At 39.8% G+C, this 21,726-nt stretch overlaps 1 protein-coding gene across 6 annotated transcripts in view; it reads left to right on the top strand.

Moving 5' to 3' along the window:
- Positions 1-21,726, top strand: part of PRKN (parkin RBR E3 ubiquitin protein ligase) — a 1,211,540-nt gene that overhangs the window by 357,616 nt on the left and 832,198 nt on the right. For all 6 annotated transcript variants that reach the window (XM_043457375.1, XM_043457374.1, XM_043457372.1 and 3 more), the window contains one exon: positions 4,712-4,952. In XM_043457375.1, the coding sequence (XP_043313310.1) occupies positions 4,712-4,952 (241 nt within the window). The remainder of the gene's footprint in view (positions 1-4,711; positions 4,953-21,726) is intronic.

The following is a 21,726-nucleotide window of genomic DNA, read 5'->3' as shown; positions in this document are numbered from 1 at the left end:
ACAGGTATGCAAGAGGATAGCAGTTTCATGTTCTATTTATTCTCGGTAAAAGAATTGTTACATATGACATAAGATATCCAGATTATGAAACAGGAGCTGACATAAGTAACAATGTGTTGTATTTATATCTCAAATTTTAAACCTGAGGCTGGAAACTTAAGGAATTTATAGCAAGGTGTGAAGCCATTTATCTCTGTGCCAGTTGTTTAAAAAAATAAATATGAATGCCTGTCAGCTCTTGTTCCTTCCTTGCTGTTGAAGAGCCTGACTAAATATTTCCCTGTCTCTGTGAAGTCACTCAAGCTCAGGCCTGTGCCCAAGGGACTTGAAAGACCCGAGTTACTGAATGAGCCCCGGTGAAGAGCTCTTGGCTAGATTGTCTTACATGGCAGTCAGGCGTCTCCTTGACACAGGGAGAAACTTTTAGTATTTAAGAATAAGCGGCCTCTGATTATGTTTCTCCCCTCAAGAGTCATTTCTTACAGCTCTGTGGTACGTGTGTGACTCCGTAAGGAAATACCTATTGCTACTTTTCCTGCGAGAGATTCTTCTATTTCTTTTTCAAGACTTTTTTTTTTTTGGATTTAAAGCAGTCAGGAGTTCAAAATGACCACTCTGGCTTTCCACTGATTCCAGATAAGCATTTTCTTTGTTGTCTAATTGTCTGTTTAAAAGCCATGAAGTAAAACACAGCTGGTTCAATTCCAGCTGACTACCAACTTATTACAACCTCCAAGCAATGGATGTATTGTTTCGGTTGATTCTTGGTTGTATAGTGGGCTGTTCTTAGTTCACCACTGGGCTGAAACCAAGCAAGGGGCACACCTGCTTCTCTTTGGTTGTGAATGAGCAGTGACAGGCCTGCTTGAGTTCCCTGCCGTGAGAAAACATGGTTAGGATGACAGCATCAGAGATATGGGAAAATGGAAGGAGGGGAGGGGCAGGAGAAAGGGGAAGAGAAAGACAAGCAAAGGGAAGGGGAGAGGAGTGGCCATCATCCAGGGGCCATCCCATTCTTTCATTCACTTATTTATTTAAAAGTTTTATTTATTTTTAATTGGAGGATAATTGCTTGACAATATTGTGTTGGTTTCTGACACATATCAACATGAATCAGCCCTATGTATGCATACGATTAGGGCTTCCTTTGTAGCTCAGATTGTAAACCATCTGCCTGCAATGCAGGGTTCGATCCCTGGGTCGGGGAGATTCCCCGGAGAAGGAAAGGGCAACCCACTCCAGCATTTTTGCCTGGAGAATTTCACGGACAGTGGAAGCTGGTGAGCTACAATCCACAGGGTCGCAAAGAATCGGATATGACTGAGCAACTGATACACACATATACACATATATTGCAGAGCAGCAGTGGGGATACGATAGAGAATACACTCGTGGACAGGGATTGTTGTTGTTCAGTTGTATCTGACTCTTTGTGACCCCATGGACTGCAGTTCACCAGGTTTCCCTGTTCTTCACCATGTCCTGAAGTTTGCTCAAACTCATGTCCATTGAGTCAGTGATGCCATCCAACCATCTCATCCTCTGTCATCCCCTTCTCCTCCTGCCTGCAGTCTTTCCCAGCATCAGGGTCTGTTCCAGGGAGTCAGTTCTTCGCATCAGGTGGCCAAAGTATTGGGAGTTTCAGATTCAGCATCAGTTGTTACAATGAATATTCATGACTGATTTTCTTTAGGATTGACTGGTTTGACCTCAAGGGACTCTGAAGAGTCTTCTCCAACACCACAGTTTGAAAGCATCAATTCTTCAATGCTCAGCCTTCTCTGTGGTCCAACTCTCACATCTGTACATGACTACCAGAAAAACCATAGCTTTGACTAAACAGACCTTTGTTGGCAAAGTAACATCTTTGCTTTTTAATACACTGTCGAGGTTTGTCATAGCTTTTCTTCCAAGCAGCAAGTGTCTTTTAATTTCATGGCTGCAGTCACTGTCCCCATAGATTTTGGAACCCAAGAAAATAAAGTCTGTCTCTGTTTCCATTGTTTCCCCACCTATTTGCCATGAGGAGATGGGACGGGATGCCATGACCTTAGTTTTTTGAAAGGATACTTCGGGGCATTTCTTATAAAGTTTACAATATAAAACAGTTTTAACTTGGTTAAAAACAATTGTCTAGCTTGTTGTCCTTTGTATACAGGCAAGGGTGATCTTGGATGAGTGAAAGCCCTGAAAGAACTCACCTGGGCAAACAGCGCCAGCCTCTTCTCACAATAAATCCCTTGCCGCACAGCTAAGGGGAACTTTCAGTTGCCTCTGTTTGTCTCCTCCACTCCCTGCAGAGCTCCCTGCGTGCAGGTCCTAATGAGCAGCGAAATTGTCCCAGGCCTGCGGTGGGAGGGACATCCAGGGTGACAGGGCTGAGACCCACACGGGCTAATTAGTGTGCAGCTAATTGACCTTTCCCAGTAATTGTATTCCTCGGCCTTTGGCAACCAGAGGGTGGGGGGCTTTCAATATCTCTGTGTAGCATCATATCTTTGATCATAATGAAAACTAGCCCTAAGAAATGTGAAATAAATTCAAAGCATAAATCACAAAGTGCCCGTCTTTTCAAAGTCTTCATTTTTTTAAACGAAAGATCAAGTTGAACGAACAGTTTTTATTCTCATCCAATTAATATAAATTGGAGTTTGTGTTCGTTCATCACTATGGAGGTGACCGAGGGCACAAGAGAGCGGAATCAGTGGGAATGATTTTTGGTTCTTCTGACTCCCACGGAATGCCCTAAGCTCATGCTGGCTTTAACCACATTATCTCATTGTTAGCAATAGCCATACAAGACATTTGTTAACCATTACGTTTAAAAAAAAAAAAAAAACCTTGAAATGCCTTCCTAAATAATTGCCTTTTTTTTCTTTGTTTGACATAGAAAATACACTACAGTTAAGTCCCCTGTAAAAGTTTGCTAGGGATAATACAGCACTTGAGGGTGGATAAGGGTGTTATAGTTGGTACCAGTATTGTTACATTTTGTATGGGTGTTCTTTAAATTTCTGAAGATGAAGGAGAATGGCAGCAATGGGGGGTTGTTGAGAGAGCAGGGTCCTTGCTCGGTGGGAGAAGGGACAGACCCATGAGCAACTGTTTCTACCGGGTAGATATTCTGAAACTGAGATTTGGCTTGTTGGTCTAGCTTCTGTCTTAGCAAATTATCTGATGTCCAAATTTAATTCTACTGAGTTTTAAAGCCTTGATTACTGTAGCCTTGTAGTATAGTCTGAAGTCAGGGAGCCCGATTCCTCCAGCTTCCTTTTTTTCCCCCGCAAGCTTGCTTTGGCTATTTGGGGTCTATTGTGCTTGCATACACAACGTACAATTGTTTGTTCTAGTTCTGTGAAAAATGCCATTGGTAATTTGATAGGCATTGTATTGAATCTGTAGGGCGCTTTGGGTAGTGTAGTCATTTTCATGATATTGATTCTTCCAATCCAAGAACATGCTGTATCTCTCCATCTGTTTCTATTGCATTTGATTGCTTCTATCAGTATCTTATAGTTTTCTGAGTACAGGTCTTTGTCTTGTTAGTTAGGTTTATTCCTATACATTTTATTCTTTTTGTTGTGATATTAAATAGGATTGTTTCCTTAATCTTTCTGATCTTTTGTTTTTAGTCTATAGGATTGTGAGAGATTTCCATGAGTTAATTTTTTTTTTCTTTTGATTCTCATGGCTAAGACTATACTGGATAAAAGTGGCAAGAGCAGGCATCCTTGTTTTGTTCCTGGTTTTACAGGAAACGCTTTTTCACTCAGTTTTTCAAGCAAGAATGATGCTTGCTGTGGTTCGTACAAATCCATATATAGTTGCAGAGCTTTTTTGTAGATGTTCACTGGTTTTAATTGTGAGATAGGATGAAACAGTGAAAGCTCAAAACAGTGTTGGTAACCTCTCCTCTTGCTTCACTGGCCTGCTGGTGTGATTGCTAGGGATTTTGGAGTATTTGTGGGGTCTACTGGAAAGAAGTATATTGTAAATTCTAGAGAAAATTCCCCTGTAATTGATAGTAACAAATTCTCTGTACTTTTTAAAACAGAAAGAGGGAAAAGAAAAAAAAAAACAAACTACAACAACAGAAAAGGGTGCTAGTATTAAAATTTGGTAATGATAAGGGCACGTGCTTTCTGGTAAAACAGTTTTGAAACATATTACTTTTCTGTGTGCTTATGTATACCATGTGATACATTTTATTTTTCCTGCTAGATTTCATGCCCCTTTGAATACCACTTCAGTCTTCATCTATTGTTGCATTCCATTTACCCCTACAATTCAGTGTCTGGCCCCAGTTCTCCATGACTGTGTAACACATACCTGTGTGCTTATCCTGATCAATCACAGTTGTCACTGCCCTTTAAATTCCTGGGGCTTCATTGGTGGCTCAGATGGTTAAGAATCTCCCTGCAATGCAGAAGACCTGGGTTCAGCATTCAGACCTGGGTCCGAAGGATCCCCTGGGAAGGGGAATGGCTACCCACTCCAGTATTCTTACCTGGAGAATTCCATGGGCAGAGGGGCCTCAAGGGCTATAGTCCTTGGAGTTGCAAGAGTTGGCCATGAATAAGTCCCAGGGCTGCGTGCAGAAGAAGGACATAAACCTCTGTCTTTGGTACTCTGCAGAACTGAAGGCGGGTTCAGCTCCACCTGCGGTGTAATGCCTGCTCATTCTTGTTGTGATTCTGTCTCCCTCACACAGAGCTGTGACCTGGATCAGCAGAGCATCGTTCACATTGTGCTGAGACCCCGGAGAAAAGGCCCAGAGGGGCACACACCTCGGGGAGATAGCCCGCGGCCCGCGTGGGGGCGCTCCGACAGGGAGCCCCAGAGCCTGACTCGCGTGGACCTCAGCGGCTCGGTGCTCCCGGCCTACTCGGTGGGCCTGGCTGTTATCCTGCAGGACGACGAGGAGAGCAGCGCCTCGTCATCCCCCGGGCCAGGTAACTGGGGTGACTGTCCGCGGCCAGTCAGGGTTCTGGGTGGTGAAGTCTCTGCAGAGAATGGCCTCACTGTGTGTGAATACATAGATCACAACACGTTCTAAATCTCTGGATGGAGCCACGACTGGGAGAGTGACGCATTTAACAAGTACCGCAAAGCAGAGCTTTCCAATCAAGAATGAACATAAAGGATGAGAAAAGTGTCAGGACCGTAGTGATAGTCCTTGTTTGTTTGTCTGGAGGTTCTAGGGGGCGATGGGCTCATGGGATACATTGTACTGGGCTCAAAATATATGTACCGATATGTCCCTCTCTGCGTTTGCCTTTCTTTTTTCTTCTGCTTTTGTTTACTTAAAATGCATTTTGATTGATTATGTTTCTGATGAAATAGAGAAATTTTTTTTAAAAGTAGAAAGAGAACTTCAGGGGTAATTTTAGTCATTTTTGAGGTAGTAAGAAAAAATGACAATGTCAATCATATCCCTTCGTGTAAAAGAAGTTTTCCTTGTCTCTGTTGTGCAGCCTATTTCAAAAGTTTGCTTTGGCAAGAATGACAGTCTCTTTATTATTTTGACAATATTCTATGTTTCCCTTAGCCTTTGGTTCTCCAGTCTGAATAGTCGAAGGTATAACAGGACTGGTTTTGAACAGGTGACAGGAAACACGAAATAGTGACTTTAGAAGGTAGCTGTTTATTTCTCTCCCACATAGAGTGTCTGAAGACATCAGCTGCCCCGGGCTCGTATGACTTTCACAGTGTCATAGACGTCTAGAACCAGCAAGACGGAGGCCTCTTGCTAGAATTACTAAGTAAAATTTAATAAATATTTATAAAATCATAAATCAGATTTAAGGAAAAAAAAAAACAGAAAATTTTCCAGGGGCAGGTGAAGAAGTGGAAAAAACACAGCTGTCTTTGAATAGAGGAATGCATAAACCTAGAATTTAAGTGCGTGAGCCGTCGTCCTGCTGAGCCTGAGGTGGTTGTGTTGGGCTCTTCTTCCTTCCCATGGACTGGGCGTCAAGGTGACTGAAAAAACAAGTGGGGAATGAGGGAAAATGAGAACAGTCTAAACCTCTGCAATGCGCTTGGTGTCCAGAATGAGGAATTAATGTAAAAACCAGACCCAGAACATCTGATGTTCCCAGCAGGATGTTGACAAAAGCATTCCCGATAGGGCTCAGTGGGCGTGGAATTGACAGCTCCTGAGATAATCAAGCTCTGCTGAAGGAGTCCTCATGATACACATTATAAATCAAACAAAGGAAGACTTTACCCTGAGTGGAGGAGAGCATATAAGGTAAACCAGAAGATTGGTTCCCCAGAAAATGTGAGAAAATAAAAGGACAGTTTGAAATAGAATACAATACAGGCATGTTTTATGTTAATTAAGACAGAAAATTTTTAAAAAATGGAAATCAAAACAGAAAACAGACCTAATAGAAAAAGGTAGCTATTGAGTAGAATATAAATTCTAGAACTACTAGAATTAAAAAGAAAAAAATCCTCAGCAGACTACTAAAAAGAGCAATTTATCAATGCCAAAGAGAGAATGAATGAATTGAAAGGTATATATGAAGGAATTGCCCATAGTGTGACACAGGTTAACGTGTTTACCAAAAAAAGTTCTTAGAGATGGAGAGTTTGGAATTAGATTTCCTAACATATCTGATAGGAAATCTTTTTTCCCCCTTTCGTTTTTCTTTCATAAATTATGAATGTATGATGATACATTTGTAGGAGACTTGAAAAATAAAGAACAAAATTGCATATAGTTTCACTATGTATTACAATTATTTTTTCAATTAGATAAGATTTTTAGTTTGAGTTTCAATATCAATATCAAACCCCCCCAAACTGAGATAATGAATAGAAAAGTAGAAGGCTGTAGTAGAACTGAAAATCACTATGAACCAATTCAAAATCTTTAGATGAAAATTAAACCTTTACATGCATTACCTGAACATTAATAATAATATAAGTAGAATAATTATCATTTGTAAGTATTCAGATACTTTAGTATTTCCTAATGTATGTGACTCTACTATCTGGTCACTGGTTATTTATCTGAAGATTTTAGAAGTTCAATCTTGTTATTTTATTATAAAATTGCCTTCAGTCTTCTTGAGAGTTTTATTTTATGATGAATAACTTTGTAATTATTGACACATTCTGTTGGTTCTCTCTGTAGATCATAATACTTCTAGTGAAGAAAATATTCTCTTTCTATCATGACAGGTATACTATAGAAAATTCAGGTATACTCAGAAGATTCTTCTAGATGTCTAATAGTCTACTGATATTTTAAGTGAAATGTGTAATCATTTCAGCCAACACAATCAGTCCAGGAAACTGGTATAAATTTACACCGTACAGTACCATTGTAAGAAGGGCCGGCGGACTCCTGACTGTGTCTGGTTACTGACTTTCTAACCTTGACTTGCCGCACAGCCCTCATGTAATCTGACCTCTCTTCACCCTGTTTCTCATTTACCCACTGACCAGTGGTGACCTGTTAGCTGCATGTATTTTGCTGGCCGGGAATGCCCTTGGCACCCCTTGCTGGCAAGCCAGTTAGCCAGCGTCCTGTTTCTTCGTGCATCACCGCAGCTCAGGAGTCAGCTCTCCCCACACCTTTCCTGTGCTGTAGGGGAGGCAAAATTTATCTTGCATGTGGTAAGGAACAGGCAGAATAAGGGGGTTTTCCAGGTCAAATTAAGGACTTTATCTGCATCGAGCTGAAAACTTTCAACTGCAAGGCACGATCCCTTAAGCTTCTGAAGTTGAATCATCTCCTTTTCAGAACGCTCATTCCTCGCATTGTTTTCCGTTTTGCACTCTAGTTCCTTAATGTCTTTTCATGGAGGAGCCTTAAGTGCATATTACTAAGTGAGCGAAATGAAACTGAGAAGCCTAATATTATATGATTCCAACCCTGTCACTTGATGGAAAAGAGAATAGTATAATGACAATGAAAACCAGAAGTTGTCAGGGCGTTTTGGTGGGAGGGATGAATAGTCAGAGTACAGAGAAATTTTTAGGACACAGTACCTATTCTGTATGATAAAATGGTGGATAGCATATCACTATAAAACCCATAGAATATGAAACACTAAGAGTGAACACTAAGAGTCCACTAAATGTTGGACTTTGAATCATAATGGTGTGTCAACGTATGTTGATTAGTTGTAACAAATGCCCTGCTGCGGTGAGGGATGTTGAGGGTGAGGCAAGCTGGTGTGTGTGGGGAGGGGGGTGTATGGTAATTCTCTTTTTGATGTGTTTTTTGATCAGTCTTGCTGGGAACCTGGGCTTCCCAGGTGGTGCTCATGGTAAAGAATCCACCTGCCGATGGAGGAGACACAAGAGATGTGGGTTTGATCCCCCTGGAGCAAGACATGGCAGCCCACTCCAGAATTCTTGCCTGGAAAATTCCATGGGCCTAGGAGCCTGGCGGGCTACAGTCCATGGGGCTGCAAAGAGTTGGACAAGACAGAGCAACAGAACACTGCACATATAAACATAGCTGTGAACCTGAAATGCTCTAAGAAATGAAGTCTATTAAAAATAATTTGAATTGCTTTTAAGACTTGAGCCTTGGACCCATACTATAGATACATCATGGTTATTAGAAAATATGTTCTGATCAGTAATTTTTTTTTTTTTTTGCCAGTGGTTGAATGTTGTACAAGATGAAAATTATTCTCAGATTGTGAATTAGTTAGGAGCTGCCACATACAAATCAATTAGAGAAAACTCCTAATGAATTAAAATGATAAACTTCAGACCTAATTCTCGTTAAGTCAAGTCTTAAATACTTGAAAATGTGTATTGTACATACCAGAGGTTGTGAATTTCTTGTGCATTGGGCAACTTTAAACCTCCCCTGAAACAACAAAATTTTGGCAGTCATAGTAGAGCAACATAAAGTCACTATCACATCCAGTTATTACAAATACTTCATGATTATTCAAGACATTTGATTTTTTTCTGCAACATAGAAAAGTTTACTATAATATGCTGTTTCAATATTATAAGTGAAAACAGAAAATGATATTGCAGTGTTGTGGGAATTTTGCTATCCTGACATGTGGGGTGGGTTTTTGAGGTCAGGAAAACAGTCCTGTGTTCCTTTCCCAGAAGTATGAGCACTGTTCCTAAAAGCAGAATGAGTTGCTCTTTTCATTTTTATTGTTCTTTGTATATACAGTTGGCCCTCCCCATCTCTGGGTTCCATATCCGCAGATTCAACCAGCTAAGGATGAAAAATATTTAGAAATAAAAAAGTTCCATAAAGCCACCAAGAGCAAACCTTGTATATGGCTATCACCTAGCAACTACTTACATAACATTTACATTGTATTTACAATGATTCACATAGTATTTACATTGTGTTAGATGTTATAAGAAATCTGTTGTTCTTGTTCAGTTGCTAAGTAGCATCCAACTCTTGGCAACCTCATGAACTGCCACATGCCAGGCTTCCCTGTCCTTCACTATCTCCCAGAGTTTGCTCAAACTCAGGTCTGGATATGTTTTAACATACATGGGAGGATAAGTGCAGGTTATATGCAAAAAGTGCACCATTTTGTATAGGGGGCCTGAGCATCCCCGGATTTTGATGTCTGAGGGGGTTCCTGGAACCAACACCTCATGGACACTGAGGGATGACTTATTGCCGTGTAATTAATAACTTGTCACATTTTTGCTTTTGTCTTGGAAGGTACACTCATCAGATACAAATACGTCTCTTACACATCCTACCTTCACTGCCTGGAGCATGGCTGGTCCTGAATATATTGTCTGTCATACTGCCAAAAAGTTTAATCAACATATAAAATGACTCACAATTCTATCTCATCACATGTGGTAGGGTTAAATGGTGAATACCTGCATGTAGATAGCATGGTTGGAGAAGGAAATGGCAACCCACTCCAGTATTCTTGCCTGGAGAATCCTGTGGGCAGAGGAGCCTGGTGGGCTGCTATCCATAGGGTCGCAGAGTCGGACAAGACTGAAGTGACTTAGCATGAATGCATGCGTTGGGGAAGGAAGTGGCAACCCACTCCAGTGTTCTTGCCCGGAGAATCCCAGAGATGGAGGAGCCTGGTGGGCTGCGGTCTGTGGGGTCGCACAGAGTCGGACACGACTGAAGCGGCTTAGCAGCAGCAGCAGCAACAGATAGCAAGGTGCGACGTGCCAGGGAGTGTGCAGAGCACCCATCACAGTCTCAGAAGTCAAAGCCTCAGTCGAGGTGAGATCCTCAAGCACTCCATACAGATCAGTGTATGTGTCAACCAAATGGTGTTGTTCAGTCGCGTCCACCTCTTTGCAATGCATGACACATTTTCTTTCTTTAAATGCAATAGAGATATGCAGTCCAGTCAAGCTGGACTGGATTGCCTAGTGTCTGCGTGACAAAGACTACACCAGAGAGGAAACCCCCGATGCTTCCGTGGGTGAGCCGTTGACCTCAGCGTGACTCCGTGAGGGCTGGGTGGGTTGAGCTCTCTGCCTCAAATAGGGAGGACGCACGGAGGCTGGCCTTCCCACCCTGCGCTTTCTTCCCACCAGTTGGGCCACACCTGAGTCTGTGGAAGCGTTCTGGGTTGCTGTTGTTACTTTTAGAACCTGAGCCGTGGGGGAGAGTGGTGGGAAATGGCGGTTTTGAAGTTGTGAAGGATTGGGGCGGTATGTGCTGGGGACCTTGGGGCATTTTCCACTTTCCTGAAGTCCTCTCTGCGGAGTAGTGTGACTGAAAGTGAGAGGAGAGTTGCCCCCGGACTCAGTGAGGGCTAACATGACTGTGTGCTCCTTCATGCACGGCCTCTAGGGCGTGCGGGGCCTGGGGCCTCAATGCCCCATTTTTGCTCTTGGAACCCCGAGGACTTTCAGAGGACGCTGCCCAGTGCCAGGATGGTCAGATTTGCACTCGACAAGAGAGAGGGAGATGATCCAGTGTATTTTCAGCTGGTGAAAATTTGTCTTGGGACTCATTGGAGCATTCTAATTAATCCAGACTGTGCCAGAAATGCAGGCAGGTGGCTGGATTCATTTTGTGTGTGTGTGTTTGGGGGTGTGTGATTTGGTTAGAAAGAAGATAAAGAAAAGATAAAAAATTAAGTGATTAAAAATTGACTGCTTATATAATAAACTCTTTTTAAACCTTCTTAAATTTTGTGAAACATTTATTGAAGGTCTTGGATTGTATGACTGGGAGATTCCAAAAATTTTACACCTAATTCAGAAATGTTTGTGCCAACTATGGAAATTAGCTTTTTACTTTGTATTAGGGAATAGCAACAAACCATGTTGTGATATGTCAACGTACATATACATGTATCCATTCTCCACCAAACCCCGCTCCCATCCAGGCTGCCACATAAATGGAGCAAAGTTCCCTGGGTTTTTTATAATAGAAACGGAAACCCTCTTGACAAGTAAACAAACCATCATGACCTTCTGTTTTTCATTCACCCTTTAGGTGATACCATAGAATGAAGCCCTAACATACGCTCTGTAAATCTATTGAACGATAATTGATTTTCCAAATGATACTCTTGAATGTCTGTACGGTCATGAAAGTTCTTCGTCAATCCCCAAAGATTAAATTGAATTTAACACTTTTGGTGTTAGAAGTGTGTTATTACACTCTGATTCTTTGACAGTTAGTGCTCTGCCTTCCCTGTGAAGGGCAATTAAACTAACCAGAATATTCAGCCCATCTCCAGGAAAGAATACTCCAGTAGGTTGCCGTGACCTTCTCCAGGGGATCTCTCTGACCCAGGGATCAAACGTGTGTCTCCTGCATTGCAGACAGATTCTTTAGGACTGAGCCACCAGGGAACCCATTCAGTCCATCAGTGGAGTTGTAATTTGCTTGGGAACCAAATGGCCAATTGTTTGGCTAGTGGATTAAATTAGAATCCTCTGAGCCTGGAAGGTTTTATATGTCCTGGGTGTTTACCACAGTGCCTGTTTCTTGGTAGTAGGCCCTTAATAAATATTTGTTGTTGCTGAAAAATACTCTAGGCAAAGGTGAGAGCTGTTTGTTTCTAGTCCTTGAACCATGAGCCTTATCCCAGGGAGCAATACCTGTGACCCAGATATTAAGCTCAGCGGCAAAGAGCCCAGGCTCTGAAGCCAGGCTGACTGAGCCCCATCCTGGCTCAGGATGCTTCCTACCAGCTCTGTGACCTTGGACAGTTTACTTTCCGCTGCTCAAAGCGTGGCCTGTAAACCAGCAGAATCAGCATCGCTTGGGAGTTTGTCAAAAAGGCAGACCCTCAGGCCCCATCCCAGACCTGCTGAATCAGAAACTGCCGTTTAATAAGGTCCACAGGTCAATTACACGCCTTAAAGTCTAAGACTCGCTGGGCCTCAGTTTCCCCATTTATAATAGAGAGACTGATGAGTTACCTACCTCGTAGACTTGATGCTAGCTGGTTCATGACCAGTGCTTCCACCAGAGGCTGACATGTACTGAGCACTTAATAACTTTTGGCCGTTTTTGTTACTCTTTCCCTTTTCAGCTCACATGATCAAAAGGCCTGATATTGGCCCTGAAACTAAAATCAATCTAAGTTTATAGATCCAGGGCTACCACATCAATTCATGTTCAAAAAACAAAACAGAACTTAGGTCCCTCATTCCATATTTTGGAGACTTCCTGCTCATGACTACTTTCTTTCTGCTTATTCTGCTTTAGAGTGGGGCTTTTTATTTTATTTAGCTTTTTTATTTGTAACTGTTGTCACTTCTACCACAGGATTAGGAGCAAATTAGAACAGTGTGTGTTCTAGGGTAATGAGAATGACAAAATTTCTTCTGACTGTTCTCTTAGACTTTTAAGTTTTCGTTGCCTTTCAGCTTTAAGTCATGTACAGTGATGTTGGGTTGTTTCATGTTCCGTTAGACAATGCACTACTCCTTTTAGAATATTTCATCAGAAAACGCAAATAATTTTTGACTCTTGACAATCTGTGTTTCATCACTGGGAACAACATAGACAGAAATGAAGTTTCAATAAGGAAAAAAAGGAAAAGGATGATGCTGTTTTAACTTTTTTCTCTTGGGACTTGCTCAAAGGGCCCCTTGACTCCTTGCAGTATTTTGAAAGAGCAGATTAGCTGAGGATCAATCACAGATGTGGACCCTGCCAACCTGGCCCTGACACCAGCGATGGATGGGAGCATTATGGGGACAAATTAGTGTTGGGCTTAATGACGCAGACAGAGCTCAGGTTCTAAGTCAGCAAGTAGACGGTGCACACGGATTCAGGTTTGATCAGACGGGGCGCCTGCTTCAGGCAGAGTCACTGGGCACTGAGTGCTGTTGCTATCTCTTTTTGATATTTGCGTGCGTGCTCATTTGCTTAGTCATGCCCAACTCTTTATGGCCCCATGGATTGCAGTCTGCCAAGCTCCTCTGTCCATGGGATTTTTCAGGCAAGAATACTGGAGTAGCTTGCCATTTCCTTCTCCAGGACATCCTCCCAACCCACGGATCAAACCTTTGTCACTTACGTCTGCTGCACTGGCAGGCGGATTCTTCACCACTGAGCCGCCTGGGAAAACTTTTTTTTTGTTTTTGTGAATCTAAGATGTGGGTCTTCCTGCTGTGCTGTGTCTAGTCGCTCAGTCGTGTCCGACTCTTTGAGACCCCATGGACTGTAGCCCATCAGGTTCCTCTGTCCATGGGGATTCTCTCGGCAAGAATTCTCAACTGGGTTTTCCCACCCTCTTCCAGGGTATCTTCTCAACCTAGGGATAGACCCAAGGTCTCCTGCATTTCAGGCAGATTCTTCACCATCTGAGCTATCAGAGACTCCCAAGAATCCTGGAGTGGGTAGCCTCTCCTGTCTCCAGGGGATCTTCCTGACCCAGAAATTGAACCAGGATCTCCTGCATTGCAGGCAGATTCTTTAACAGCTGAGCTACCAGGGAAGCCCATGTGGAGCCTTATATGGGCCTGATAGTATTCACTCTTATTAACACAGCTTCAAGAAAAAAAGGTGTATGCATTTTCATGATGTTCTGCCTTTCAAAGACTAGACACTCTTCACTAACCCACTGACAAATGAAGGCAAACATTTTAACCTAGAGAGATGGCGTAGGCAAGTGTAATTTGCCAGCCTTCGAGGATTGCTACTGTGGGCCAGGCAATTTCTTTATTGTCCCAAAGAACAGAAAGACACAGCTTAGTGAGTGATTTTCCTGCCTGAGGAGTTATTTGTAAACCTGCTTGTTGTGTGGATGTCTGATGCCAATATGAACATTTTGATGATAAAAGCCAGCCAGAATTCTTTGCTTTGTCGCTGATGGCTATGACAACACCTTTCTTTAAAAATTGTTGAATCATTTGAAAATATTATTTTACTGCATTAACTCTCATGGTGACATGACTGAAATTTTGGTGGTATCTCACATATGAAACAAATAAATGCAATCTTAGGAAGAGATGGACCAATAGTACTAGGAACTAGAATTTTTTTTCCATGCATATAAGGCAGCATAAGGCAAACTGACCATATATGAAAGTGAGAAAGATTATCACTAAGTATTTAATGCTTTCATACTGCTGGCATAGCTACTGTATCTTAGATGTGTCACCTTATTCTGGTGAAGTTATAACCATAGCTCTGGTGCCTTTGCTTAATCTAATCTCTTTGTTCCAGTAAGAAATATTGTATCTCAATAAACTGTTGCACATTTTCAATGATACTAATTTAGGAATACTGCATGTAGGTCACATTTCTATCACTTGCTACATATTACAGGAAATCTTTTGTTACCTTTCGTTTACAGAACAATCCAGTATTTTTCAAGACTGTTATTTTTCTGTCTTTATTCTTTTCAAGGGTGTCTTTTTCTTTTGGAATTCATGGCCAATCATTTTCTTGTTTGTGTGAAGAAATGTGCTCTTTTAACATAATTAATTTGCTAGATTTACAGTATACAATTAGGACCATAAATACTGGAGTGGCTCACACAGGTTGTACAAGCCCCACTGGAAAGTAAACTTCAAAAGACGAGATTTCATCTCTTCTGTGCTGTGCGTATTCCCTAACACGGTGCTTAGCAGGTAGTAGATGCTTAAAAATATGTTACATGAATAAATCAGCATTCCTTGGTTAAGCCGTTGGTGCACTTTGAGACTAGAGAAAGTAATTCGTCTGGATCCAAGATTCTAAATTGTGGGAAGAGTATAGATTTCTGAAGCAAGATCCAGTCCTTCTGTCACAGACAAACAGGTATCTTAATCATTGCAATCAACATTCCAGGGGACTCTGACTTCAAAATTCTGTACAGAAGTAGTTAAGTCTTATTCCCAAGTGCTCCACCTCACATGTGCACACAAGCATTATGATGCACCTTCTTCTGTTACAGGTTGCAATGACGTCATTAGTGCCATCCCTAAATCACAGTATCCAACACACTGCTTATTTTTCCCATATATTAATATTCAAGTTATGGTAATCTTAATTAAATACTAAGTTTTCTTCCCCTTCATGCATTCTTGTACTGTGTACTATTATCATTTATTTTTGTATAAATTTTTCAAAGTAGCAATCAAGTAAAGCCCCTTCTAGCATTTGTGTGTGTGTGTGATGAAGAAATGTTTGGATGAGATTGCTGGATTAGATACCACACTGGTTAATAAATTTTCCTCTCTGGAGTTACCTATTACACTGGACAGCAATTATGACCATGTAAATGGGACTCTGTTTGCCAGGTACCAGACTCGTTTTCTTGTAATGGCCTTGTAGGTATTGGCTATAAGTATAAAACCAGTTATTATCCCTTAATTGTGTGCTATCATGCAATAGTATGATGAAGTGGAAATTCTTCTCAAATAACATTCTCAATGCATACCCTTCGTTACACAATCAATTTACGCAATTATATCCTGATAAAATGAGAAGAAATTTTTATCGAACCTATGCAAATAACTGTGTTGCCATGGAAAGTAAAAAGGTTCAGTAAAGGTATTTTTTTTTCTGAAATTTGTGAACCAGTGAAAATCAGATACTATTTATAAATGTTTCAGTTCAGTAAACAAAGTCATAGTCTACTAAGTTAAAAGTGAGATAAATGAAGAAGAAAAGGATCTTAATATGTCCATTAAGAAAGAATTGTAAAGGCAATGCAAGTAACATTAACAATAAGTAGCCATAAGTAAATTTTTGAAATAACTAAAGTTGACATTAAATTAACATAAATCAAATATATAAGCATTCTATATCATATAAGGGGAAGGTAATGACACTCCACTCCAGTACTCTTGCCTGGAAAATCCCATGGACGGGGGAGCCTGGTGGGCTGCCTTCTATGGGGTGACACAGAGTCGGCCACAACTGAAGCGACTTAGCAGCAGCAGCAGCAGCAGATCATATAAAACTTAAGAACCATAAGAATATGAACTTAAAATTATACCTATGTATCAATGCTTTTGTATTCAGTCTAAATAGGAATTATCCCACTGCCTACATATTATTCATTAAATAGTTTGATTTAATATTAATCTAAGTTTTTAAGTTATATGAGGATCTAAGAACTTTATTTTGGGTAACACACTATAAAACATAATTGTTATAAAACACTTGTTGGAATCGTGACCCAATCTAGTCAAATTCAAATGCATCAGAGTATATTTTTAATGAATGTAAATATCATGTAATGTTAGATTAATTAATCAATAAATCATTATGAGAAGTGTAGGGCATTCAGATTAACTACTCTCTTCATAGAAAATCAAGATCTAGCTTTTTATAAAATATAAAAATCTTATCCCATATTTCAAGCTGATGTATCTAAGAATGGAGATGTTTTTCTTAAATACAAATTATTAAAACAATCCAAATGTCCACAGACTCACCTTAATTGTGTGAACTTGAATCCTTCAGATATTCCTCGGCTAGTATTTCCTGTTGTGGTTTTTAGTCACTACATTATATGCGACACTTTGTGACCCAATGGACTGTAGCCCACCAGGCTCCTCTGTCCATGGGATTTCCCAGGCAAGAATACTGGTGTGGGTTGCCATTTCCTTCTCCAGGAAATCTTCCAGACCCAGGGATAGAATCCGCATTGGCAGGTGGATTCTTTACTGCTGAGCCTCCAGGGAAGCCCAGTGTATTCTATAAAAAGGATTTTTTCTTTTTAATGTCTAGCACGTTCAAAGCATTCAAAGTTCATTTTCTTTACTCTTTTGTGAATATTGTGAATATTTCATTTGTATAGGTACTTGTATCCTTAAACCAATCAGATACAAACATCTGTAATTCATGAGACACAATAATTTATTAATCCCATTTGGTAGCAGGCAAACATCCCACACCTGAGAAGAGGCAGAGAGCTCTCTGAATCACAGATATGTGGACACACAGCCCCAAAGAAGATTCGTAGTTTCAATCCAACAACTTTAGTAACAGGCCAAAAGTAAACATAGAACCATGAAACTTACCAGTCCAGATTTCAGAGAACTCTTTTCTTTCCCAGCAAGTTAAAAGCTTTTTAATTGATATGAGGTCACAGGTAGGAAAATAAGCAAAAAAAAAAAAAAAAAAAAAAAAAAATGACCTGCGGTGGCTCAGTGGTAAAGAATCCGCCTGCAATGCAGGAGCCACAGTAGACATGGGTTTGGTCCCTGGGTCAGGAAGATCCCCTGGAGGAAGAAACAGCAACCTGTTCCAGAATTCATGCCTTAAAAAATTCCCATGGATGGAGGAGCTTGGTGGGCTACAGCCCATGGGGTCGCAAAGGTCAGACAAAATACTGGAGCTTCAGTTTCGGCATCAGTCCTTCCAGTGAATATTCAGGGTTAATTTCATTTAGGATTGACTGGTTTGATCTCCTTGCAGTCCAGGGACTCTCAAGAATCTTCTCCAGCACCACGACTGGAAGGTCTCAATTTTTTGGCACTCAGCCTTGTTGATGATCCAACTCTCACATCTGTATATGACTACTAGAAAAACCATAGCTCTGACTATATGGACATTTGTTGGTAAAGGGATGTCTTTGCTTTTTGATTCGCTGTCTAGATTTCTCATAGCTTTCCTTCCTAGCAGCAAGCATACTTTAACTTTGTGGCTGTAGTCACTGTCCACAGTGATTTTGGAGCCCAAGAAAATAAAATCTGTCCCTGTTTCCACTTTTTCCCTGTCTATTTGCCATGAAATGATGGGACTGGATGTCATGATCTTTGTTTTAGCTTTTTCACTCTCTTCATGAAGTTCTTTCGTTTCTCTTCGTTTTCTGCCATTAGAGTGGTATAATCTGCATAACTGAGGTTGGCGATATTTCTCCCAGACATCCTAGAGATTTTAGGTAGCTAGTTTAATGAAGACAAGTTAGAATAAGATTGCTTGGTTAGATACAAAATTTGTTAAGTTCTTACTGGGGAAGAGATAACATTTGGACCCATCTGTTCCATGGGACAGAAGTTCTTTGCATCTCTAATGGAAATAAAGTTAACTCCGACCCCTACAATGTTGTAAAATAATTCAAAGAATAGATTCCATAGCACTTAAGAAACAAAAAATTTCTCTTTGACCTAATTCCAAGTTTCATATATATATATTTTTAATATTGAGAAAGTGAAAGTAAAGCATTTCTATTAATGTGTGGTTTGTTACAGAGAATGATATTTTTCCCCACAAACCATTGCCTAAATCCACTGGAGAGACTTTTTTTTTTACTTTTAATAGAATAACTAATATTTTTCTAGCACTTAATTTATAAAACTTTTACACGTATGTTATCTTACTTGATTTTTACTTGAAACATAATTATTATTCTGTCTTTTACACAAAATCTGAGAGTAAAGAGAAATATTTTGTCCAAGATCCACTTCTAAAAGATGTTGAAACTAAGATTTAAACCAAAATCTTTGGTTCAAAATTCTATTCTCTTTGAATTCGATCCAAGTGTTCATGAGTACTTGATTTGGCCTGGTTTGTAAAATTAACACTCATGGTATACACTTTGATACAACAGCCACCTTATCCTGAAACCTTCAACAAACATCTCCATTTTTTATAAGATATCTGAGTAACGGTTTCCCAACTTAAGGATGTCTACTTTTCATAGATTTGCCTTTGACATGAACACATGTACCAGTTGACAGGAAATGTGTAACAGCCATAGGAAAACCACTTTTCCATATGTTTGGAGTTAGTTAATGAGAAACTTTGTGATATGCATTTGTCAAGGAGTTATGTAATTGTTTCTCTCTTTTTTTGTTCACAGTTTTATGAACCAGGCTTCCAAACCATTTTAGACATGTTTCTAAAACTTTTTTTTTTTTTTTCTGTCAGATTAGTTCCAGGTCATGAAAGATCATGTTGTGTAACGCCATCTCTGTACTTTAACACAGTATGAGATTGCTCTTGCCCAGGCCTGAGCCTTCCCTGGCTTCTTAGTCATCACCTCTTTGAGAGTAGCATCACCGTGTGATCAGTGATCCATTCAAAGTGGCCTCCTGGATTTAAAGAGCGCTCACATTGTAGAATATAAACCTCTGTGGGCACACAGCGACAGAACCAGCCATGACAGAATGCCAGTCCAGCACGCAGGTACTGTTGTTCACAGCCTGTTTTCAGGCTTCTCTAGAACACTGGATGCCAAATGTACACCACACAAGTATTTCTAAGAGCAACTGTTTTTCTTCAGTGTTGCTTTGATTTATAATAATTGGTCCAAAGGGAGCTATCTGGTTATAAGTGTTTTTACTCAGCTGTTTGACAGTCATTACCCATAACTACAAATTATTGATGGATTGATAATGCAATGTATTCATGAATTATGTTCACAGTCCTCGGTGATTGGAGGGAATCAATAATTCTTAGAAAGATGGAAACAAACATTACCCTAGGGAATGATATCAGTTTGAATTGAATAGTAGCTCATCCTACTTCTTTTCCTGAGACTCAGATGTGGGATTAAGGGCTAGACAAAAACCTAAACACCCACCTTATAAACACAAGAAAGTTACACAAAAAATGCATATTAATTTTGCACATATTCTAGACCCCTAGAAGGCTTATTTTTGAGAGTGTTAGAAAATGGTAGATGAAGGTGGTAGATAATTGAAACAGTCTAGATACTATGTAACACAGACCTATTTAATATGTGTCTGATCCACTGAAACTTCAAATTGATAGGTAAATCAAAATTTAGCTGAAGAATTTTTTTCCCAAATAGCTACTCTTACACTTGAAGCCTAGTTTTAATACCCCTATACTTATAGCATTAGATTTATTTTTTTTAATATTTAACTTAGAATATTCTCCTGTTTTTCCTTTTGTTAACTAGAGAAGCATCTGAGTTGCCATTAGTAAGTCCTTGAACACACTTTGATGGCTTCTTATTAACCCTTGGAGACTGTGACGGCTATACAACCTCTTAGTTCTCAATGTGAAAATTTATATCCCCTCATGACCTTCCAGCAACGGCAGAGGGTGATTTTGTAAGACATTAGCATAATGAAACCTTTTCAATAAAGTGATAAATTGAGCCCATCTCAGAAAACAGAACACACACTTGGTAATTGATTGTAGTCATCGTCATGTGGAGGACCCCATATCATATGCTTTGAACTCTGATGAGAACGTCACCTTCTCCTATACCCCGGAAGTTTGCAAGATTCATGTGGAAAAGAAATGTTTTCTTCAAATGGATCCAGGAGCACTTTGAGGAATAGTCATCATTATATGACATAATTACCTCTCATGAAAGTGTCTAATTTAGTTCCTGTTCTTAAGTCTCTTTCATGTAAATTGAAGTTGATGGTCTCATATACAAGGTAAGGGGCAGGGAGATAAGAGCACATGTGAGTTAGCTTTTGTCTGATGTAACTCAGAGATTTGTCGTGGCCAGATAGGGAAGGTGTTTGTAGATGTGAATATGATCTTTTAATTCAGCAAAGCATTGTGAATATACTACCAGAAAATATTTCTGCATAAGCTAATAGTCGATTGATGTTTAAGAAGTGATTATATTTAGGAGACAACTCATTTATTTAAATATACTTCATAAACGGTAAATACCTAGTGAGATTTTATACAGGCATGGACTAATTAGAAAATAAATGGATACTTCATGAAAATTAGCATATTTTACTCTGTGGCTAGGAGGTCACTTTAGACCATCTGCTTTCAGTAAGTACTAAACAACATTCTTAGTTTCACAGTTGAATTTCTCTTTTTGGTGCAAATATATTATAAGCATTAATATTGTGGGAAACTGCATTTTCATGATAAATACTAAAGAATCTTGCACCTGTTGGATTCATGAGAAATGAGGAAAAACTATCCAGCAATAAGATGATGACCTAATATGTTTGTGTATACATTTTGCTCTGAATCCTGGGAGGGTCAAAAATCAATTTATATCTACTTTTGTTTTCCTTCTCTTCTATGCGATTTCTTATTTTTAAAAATTTCTTTTGTAGCTTCTCATTTTAAATGCGGAAGTCTATTTTAGAGACATCCAAGGGCTGTGCTATCAATAAATACATAAATGATTTTAGAGTGGAGACTGTCAAATTATAGTTACTTGTGGGGGAAAATATGCAGGAAATTCAGCTTTTAAAAAATTCCTTCTAGAAAGAATTCTACTTTACTGAAACTAAATAAAATGTCACCATCTAAATTGAAGAAAACCTGATGTATCTGTGTTATCTGTCAATTCATTATACTGACTCTATAGCTGTTGGGATAAAATAATAAAAGTCTTGATGAATTTCTTATATATCGTTTGTATATTTTACACA

This window comes from Cervus canadensis, chromosome 33 (assembly GCF_019320065.1).
Source record: "Cervus canadensis isolate Bull #8, Minnesota chromosome 33, ASM1932006v1, whole genome shotgun sequence".
NCBI lineage: Eukaryota > Metazoa > Chordata > Mammalia > Artiodactyla > Cervidae > Cervus > Cervus canadensis.
Note: the sequence above shows the minus strand (reverse complement) of the source record. Positions and strands in the feature narration are given on the sequence as shown.